This window comes from Bubalus bubalis, chromosome 24, assembly GCF_019923935.1.
Source record: "Bubalus bubalis isolate 160015118507 breed Murrah chromosome 24, NDDB_SH_1, whole genome shotgun sequence".
Lineage (NCBI taxonomy): Eukaryota > Metazoa > Chordata > Mammalia > Artiodactyla > Bovidae > Bubalus > Bubalus bubalis.
The window spans coordinates 4,333,275-4,340,649 of NC_059180.1; the positions used below are offsets into that span (position 1 = coordinate 4,333,275).

Genomic DNA, 7,375 nt, shown 5'->3' on the forward strand with positions numbered 1-7,375 from the left:
CTGCAGAGTGGAATACCCACCCCCTCCCACAAACACCCCAGATCCGAAGAACACAGTTAAAAATTGCTATGAATAAAGACCACTAAAGATTGTTTCATTTAAGCGTACCAGCTGACACTTTTAGGTGTTAAATACAGAGAGATGGCTTCTTTTGTTTGCTAGTTATTACCATTGACAGAGACTTTGGAATTAAGTTCCTAAGACTGGGTTAGAAAAATGAAAAGGTAATGTAATTGAAATGGGCAAAAATAGTTTGAATTACACTTTTGAAACAGTAAAGCAAAGCAAAGTTTCACTCTCTCAGTCGTGTCTGACTCCTTGCAACCCCATGGACTATAGCCTGCCGGGCTTCTCTATCCATAGAATTCTCCAGGCAAGAATACTGGAGTGGGTAGCCGTTTCCTCCTCCAGGGGATCTTCCCGACCCATGGATCAAACCTGAGACTCCTGAATTGCAGGCGAATTCTTTACTGTCTGAGCCATCAGGGAAGCCCTTTGAAACAGTGGAATGAACTCAGTTCATGAATAACTTTCCTTCTATGTATGGAAAACATGGCAATTCATCCTTTTGTATCTATCCATCCTCTAAACAATTTCCCTAAGACATTCAGAACATGGGTATGACTCAATGGCACAGTGTCCCCTGTGAGTGTTAGTCACTCTGTCGTATCTGACTCTTTGTGACCCCATGGACTGTAGCCTGCCAGGTTCCTCTGTCCATGGAATTCTCCAGGCAAGAATACTGGAGTGGGCTGCCATTTCCTTCTCCAGGGAATCTTCCCGACCCAGGGATTGAATCCGGGTCTCCTGCATTGGCAGGCAACTTCTTTACCATTTGAGCCACCAGGGAAGTCCCCTGGGTGCTCTGAACAACCCCTCCAGTGATTATTTCCATACAGATGCCCTCTTGACAGAAAAGAAATAAGAGAAGCCCACAGTCTTTACCTTGCTGGGGTAAGGCTACTTCTGCTGCTCCAGTGGGTAATGGATTGCTTAGTCAGTTAAACTGTCTAAAAAGCAGCATCATTCATCTTGTTTCTTCAAGGCATATGGTGTCCAGAGCCCGAGGGAAGACGGCTACACGATCACACTGAGTTATTTAAAGGCTCTCCCTTTAGAATTGTTGGGTTGAAAGCCCTTGCTTGGGGAGAGCCAGTGGAGTGAACAGAAATGTCAGGAGGATCAGTGTCCACATGGTGTGGTGGTGGTGGATTGTTTTAGGGATCAAGCCTCCCAGGATTGGCCTGGAAGGCCCTCTTGCTGGTACCTGGGAGAAACTGTCACATACCCAGGGAAGCTACAGGTATAGAGGAACTAGCCCAATTCCTTCCAGGAGGGATGTGGAGGAGGAGGGCGTGAGGGCACAGCTGTGCAAAAGGAGGGGAACAAGAGAGCCGGCTGTGAAGGGACACACCCATTCTGTGGCCCTCCCCAAAGAGGGCTTCATTTGGGGGCTGGATTTCCCCAGTTGGAGTCTTCTGTAAATGGCCTTTATGGGTTCTGTCCTTTCTACATGACGTGTGTGCGTGTGTGCTCAGTCGCTTCAGTTGTGTCCGACTCTTTGTGACCCCATGGACCATAGCCCGCCAGGCCCCTCTGTCCTTGGGATTTTCACAGCAAGAATACTGGAGTGGGTTGCCGTGCCCTCCTCCAGGGGGATCTTCCCAACCCAAGGATCGAACTCGCGTCTCCTGCATCTTTTGCATTGCAGGCAGTTCTTTACCACCAAGCCACCAGGGAAGCCCCTCTGCGTGACTTAATATTCTTCAAATCAGTACACTTTTTCTTGCCCTTTGGGTCGCTCTGTGTGGCATGCAGGATCCTAGTTCCCCGACCAGTGACTGAACCTGTGCCCCATGCATTGGGAGTTTAGAGTCTTAACCACTAGACTGCTAAACCATCAAGGAGGTCCCTCGATATGCTTCCAAATGTCTAGTAGCCTTATTTTAAAGCAGCGATATTAAAATACAGTTTGTGCCACTTTTATGTTTCTGACACCTGTTAAAATAAATACATGGCTATCACATTTAACAGTGTTGGCCCCTGCCCCCATAAAATCACCTTGAGACCCCCTTGTAGTACATAGCCCGCACTTTGAAAATCTCCTCTGCCACAAACTCCAAAAAACAGGAGTTTGAAGTAGATAAGCCACTCAGCAGGATGGCGGCAAACCCAAGAGGGGCCAGGGCACTGTGAGCTTGGGTATCGGGGTAAGAAGCATGAGCTTGTAAACTCGCTCTGGGAACGTGCCTCCGTTCCTCCCAGGAGTCCTCACCCGCAGGGTCAGCCCGAGAGAACAGCTCAAACCTGCCACCTGGAAGTCAGCCTAATGAGAATTTCCTGGCTTGAGGTTGCCCCACCCTAGTGAAAGACCTGTAATGGGAACCTGAGTCTTGCCTCAAATGTTCGGGCAATTCTGGGTGTAGTTGGTTCAGGTGGTATCAAATAAGAGCCAGGAAAATGGTGGCTGAGAAAGGAGAGAGGAGAAGGGAGAAGGAGGAAGCAGGTGAGGCGGGAGGGGGAGAAGGGGGTGGCTGGAGATTTGGTCAGAGCCAGCAAGTCTCTGATAGCCTGTTTTCCTAAGGGAAAAAAAACAGCTTGAAAATATGTCTGCTTGTCTCAGCCAGCACTGCAGATTTCCTTAGCTTTAGGGCCATTGTAGCCTTGCACTTTTTTCTGTCTTGTACTATTTGCTTTTACTTAAATCTCTCTTATAACAACCTAACACCCAGTAGCAGAAAACACGTAAGCAAGCGTGACTTTCCGCTGGCTAAAATCTCTTCATAGGCCTTTCAGACTCAGATAAATTGCTGAGAAAATCCTAACCTGATGATACCATTTATTTGTGACTTTTTTCCCCGAACCTCCTTTCCCTGTGCGGTTGTGCACAACGCAAGTAAGGATGGCTTAGCACTCGGCTAAGACCAGAAATCTTCCTGAAATTCTTCCCTCGGTCTTCAAATCGCTTTCATCCCTCATGGAGGAAGAAACCACACCCACACATCAGCAGATGATGAGAAAGGTGTCTTTATTGGGTGACTTTTTTTAAAAGGCATTTTTGTCTGGCCTTACAGGAGTCATTAGGGCACACCCACCACCAAAAAGTCACGGATGACTGTCTAACACGGATAACCTCACTAACGCAACGGACAAACTGTAGAAGCATTTTGGGGGAAATTAATAAATTAGGGGGAGGAGGTGGGGTGTCCCAATTCCGGGGGCTTTGGAGGCCTTCCGGCTGATTCTAGCTCCACAGTCTGGGCCCTTTAAGAATGTACCATTTCCTGGAATTCTAGAACAGAAGAAGTGAGAACAGGGTCAGCGGGGAAGGCTTGGCACTTTACAGACAGGCTACTGCCAGTGAGGGTTCTGAGGAGGAAAGAGAACCAAGCACATCGTCAGATGATGGCCATGGCCCCCTCCAAGGGCGCAGAAAGAACAAGGTGTGACTGACAGCCTGCGTGTTCCATCCTCCCGCCGAATCTAGTGTAACAAACATCTTTAATTTTGCCTCAGAGCCCTTTGTGTTAGAACGTGCCAATCCAGTCATTTCGCTTTGACGAGGAATGAATTCATTGTAGCAGCCCATCACAGTACCTGTGCTCACTCAGCCTTTTGTCTGGTCAATTCAGGACAGAAATGGGAGGTTTCCTCCTTCTGTTGGGTAGCTACTTATTGTATATTTAGGAAACATTTAATGGTTTGGGACTTTGCGCTAACTTTTCTCCACTGGACCCTAACCTTGCCCCCCAAATTTATATTACTAAGAGATAATAATAAGGTGTGGATGCTACAGAGTGAAGCTGAAAACTAGGATTTGTTTTATATTTATTAGTAAGCTTTGCTTGTTTGTAAAAGCTGTCAGTGACACCTTATGAGTTAGTTTAAACAAATCTACCTTCCCTTACCTAAACTATTTTTCTATCCATACAGGCTACATTAACTCCCTTGTCGTAAGTGATAGTGGTATCATTTTGAGTAGATTTTTTACATTTTAATTAGTACCACCATAAGGAACACACAGAAGTTCTCCTGAGCTGACATGCACGGAGTAGGTAAAACATGTGGTAACATGACAGAATCAGATGAAGATAATCCTCCAGACATGCAGTTACGATGAAATTTAAATACAGGGCTCTGCACACAGAAGGCTGCGCAAATGGTGATTGATTTACATGTTCTCTTAGTATTGCCTCCTTGGTATGCTAATGTCCAGGAAAACATATTTCTTTAAACCCTTGCAAGCTAAGATCCTTTCCTACTCAAAAGAATCAAATAGACACTTCAGTATGAGATGTACTTGAGAATGTCAATTCTTCCCTTATTCAGAGAGACTCAAGTCCCACTGCTGGAGATTCCTAACATTATTTTTCAGGTACATCAGGGTGTCTTGCAAATAATGGGCCAGGCTAGTAGCTAGTACCGTGGTCAGGTGAAGGGTATTTTCTGGTTCATAGACAGTGATCAGTGGGACTACCTTCTATGGTATATCCCCATGCCAGAGTCTTGACATAGATCATTTGTATCCTCACTTTACTTTTATGGATGAAAAGACTGAGGCTCAGCAAGCTGAAGGTAGGGGGGTTTTAACCTGTATTTGTCTGACCTCATGGCCTAACCCCCCTGCCCCGGATGCCGCCTGAGCTCAAGTCTCTCCTGCCGTGTACAGGTGTGAACATACCATCAGCCCCGATCTTCCCGTCTCCGTCATTGTCTGCAGCTGCCATCAAGGACTTGGTTTCTGACTCGGTCAGTTCTCTAGCACCACTCTCAAACTTCTGGAGGAAAAACCTACAGGATAGTGAAGATTGAGGGGAATGTTTTTAAAACCCACACACATTTCTGTGTTTGCCCCTTTCTTTTCCCCTTGAAGCAAACCATCTGTTCCCAGCAACCACAATAATCAGTCAAGATCTTAGCAAGCAAAAGTTTCTTTCATTGTCGAGACTAGTGGACCTTTTGTTTAAAAAAAAATTTTTTTTTCAGAAGTTTGCTGTTAAGTCAGTTTGACAAGGAATACTCCTAAGACTAATGACTTTTTATCCCCAGGTCTTTGGTGCTCATATTTAGTGTTTTGCGAGTCAGAGTGGCTGACTGCCTCATGCTCTGCTCTTTCATGAGAATCTACTGAGTGACCAGCATCAGAGCTGGTCATTGAAAGATACTGGGGAGACTGGCCTCCACTGCACCCCAGCCCCACCTAACAATGTCGGGGTGCTGGTCAGGCTTAGGACAAAGCTCACTTCAGCTCTTCTTCATCCAGGTACCCACTCTGGTCGTTGTCTATGAAACGAAAAACATCCTTCACCTGACTGGCCGACATCTTAGAGAGGCCCGATGTCTGGAAGAATTTCTGGGGTTCAAAGGTATCTGGATCTGAAAAACAGAGAATAGGTTATTCTGATGCTCGTTGGACTGCATTCTGTCTCTGGACCAAAGTGATGTCAACTTAGGATGTTAAAACTACTTTACATAATATCATTGAGCTACAGGGATGCTCTGTTTAAAAAAAACTTTTTTTAAAGGCCAAGTAGGGCTGTGACTGGGTCTGGATTCTGAGGCAGCCAAGACCATATGCCTTCATACTCTCATCTCCTTTCCCCCTCCCCAGATTTCCCTCTCCACTTGACTCTGTCCGTCTCCCCTTCTCTGGCCTCCTCTCATCTGTGCCTCCTGATGCCCTTTATTCATGTGTATCCAGGATGGCAGCCCCACTGGTCTAACTGGTGAGAGAAACACAATCATAGGATTCAAACAGGCTACGGGGATCCACTGATTCCTTTTTTTTCCTTCATGTTTAGTAAGTTTCTTTCACCATACAGAAAGGGATTCTATGCTCAGATCTCCTATTTCTATCATGTAGTTATCTAGTTAATAAGTTCTTCCTCTGATTCCCATGCACTTTCAGCCAGTTTGCATTTTAATTTTTGTAACTTTTCAGGAGCTACCGATTTGTGCGAGAAAGCCGCCGCTGCCTTGCTTCCCCTTTACCTTGGCACTCCTGCAGGGCTGCTGCAATGTCGTCAGCACTGAGGACATCTGTGATGCTCATTTTCCACCTGTTCTCACAGAATAATCGAGATGTGGTAAATGCCTAGCAGAAACATGCACATCTCAGGGGAGCACACCCCCCCAGGCCCACAGAAACTGCACATTTGTTGAGCAATTTTAAAGTGTAATAAGCCTATGACCAGCTAAGACATAATATCCAAATAAAAACCAAATACTGAAAAGATTCCAGCCCCCTTCATCTCAGTGTCCTCTCTTGAATATATGCCAAAGATGAAATTAAAAAATACAAACTGAAGAAAGATTTGATGCTGCTTTCTTGTAAAAAATATATATATTTACATCATCAACCACTTATACAAACATCTACAAGCCATTCAGAAGTAGACCATGTTACAAATGCAATGGCATTTTAATACACTAGCCAGAGAAATGCAACATTGCAAGTTTCACTTACAGAAGGACAGAGCTTGGGCTGCTTGCAGACCCTCTACAGAAGGGATGCCCTTCTGTCCCGAAGGATGGGAATCAGAGACATCAAAAACCCATTTACCAGAGATCAAAATCCACCCATGTGTCAACTCCATGGGAAAAGAACCCGAGCACCGCATGCACCAGCCTAAAATCCATGTAGGAAAGAAGAGTCTGGGATCTGGGTGGTCCACCAGCTACTCACCGTTTTAGATTTTCCTCCAAGAAGAATCAGGAAAAAGAACTGAAGGAGCCAAAAAACAGGTGCGCTTTTGCTACCTCACTGACGTACCTTATATAGGATTGAAAAAGCGATAGGAAGAACCTCTTAGATTTCCTTTTCAAGGATCAGGTGGACATAGCTCAGATGTCTCGCTTTACTAATTAAACCTTTTTTTTTCTATTTATATCTCAAAGGAATGTGGGTAGGAACAGCCAGTTTTCAAAACCAAACCTCAACAAGCCTTAACTAAGGTTTCAATTTTGCAAACCAACCCTGCTGGCCAAGCGTCAAGACACCGGAGGCCTGGTAAAGAGGAGACAGTGGTTGAAGTGAGGTGAACACATCTGAGGGGCCTCTGTCAATTGAAAAGGGCTCCCCCCGCAGATGTTAGTGGCTGCCATCAGAGGCAGGTCTGTTGTTGGCCTCTGAAACTTTAGATGTGTGAGGCCGACCTCAGGCCAGGGCTGACAGACTCAGGGTCAGTGTCAGATGGGTACAGAGCCTTGTCCCACCAAGGGGATAGATGGGTTAGATGGCTTTCTAAAAAAGTCTTGACTTTGGTATTGCTCAGCTGTACTTTTTTTTGGTTGACGTATAGTTGATTTACAATGTTGTGTTAATTTCTGCTGTGCAGCAAAGTGATTCAGTTATACCTGTATGTACATTCTTTTC

The 7,375-nt window shown here is 45.5% G+C and overlaps 1 protein-coding gene across 1 annotated transcript; it reads right to left on the reverse strand.

Annotated features, from left to right (window-relative positions):
* Nucleotides 1-3,011: 3,011 nt before the first annotated feature.
* Nucleotides 3,012-6,776, reverse strand: LOC102397659 (oncomodulin). Its single transcript, XM_006044314.4, has 5 exons — nt 6,686-6,776; nt 5,992-6,059; nt 5,244-5,376; nt 4,682-4,791; nt 3,012-3,292 (listed from the first exon to the last, which is right to left on the reverse strand). Exons 2-5 carry the CDS (start codon nt 6,050-6,052, stop codon nt 3,267-3,269), a joined length of 330 nt encoding a protein of 109 aa, XP_006044376.1. The 5' UTR covers nt 6,053-6,059; nt 6,686-6,776; the 3' UTR covers nt 3,012-3,266.
* Between the last annotated feature and the right edge of the window lie 599 nt (nt 6,777-7,375).

What these genes read in the sequence shown, in the direction of transcription:
- LOC102397659 (XM_006044314.4), bottom strand. Translation starts at nt 6,052, where the DNA reads ATGAGCATCACAGATGTCCTCAGTGCTGACGACATTGCAGCAGCCCTG. An exon ending in AGCCCTGCAGGAGTGCCAAG is followed by an intron (nt 5,377 to 5,991) that starts GTAAAGGGGAAG and finishes TCTGTTTTTCAG; the next exon opens with ATCCAGATACCTTTGAACCC. An exon ending in CGGGAAGATCGGGGCTGATG is followed by an intron (nt 3,293 to 4,681) that starts GTATGTTCACAC and finishes CTTCTGTTCTAG; the next exon opens with AATTCCAGGAAATGGTACAT.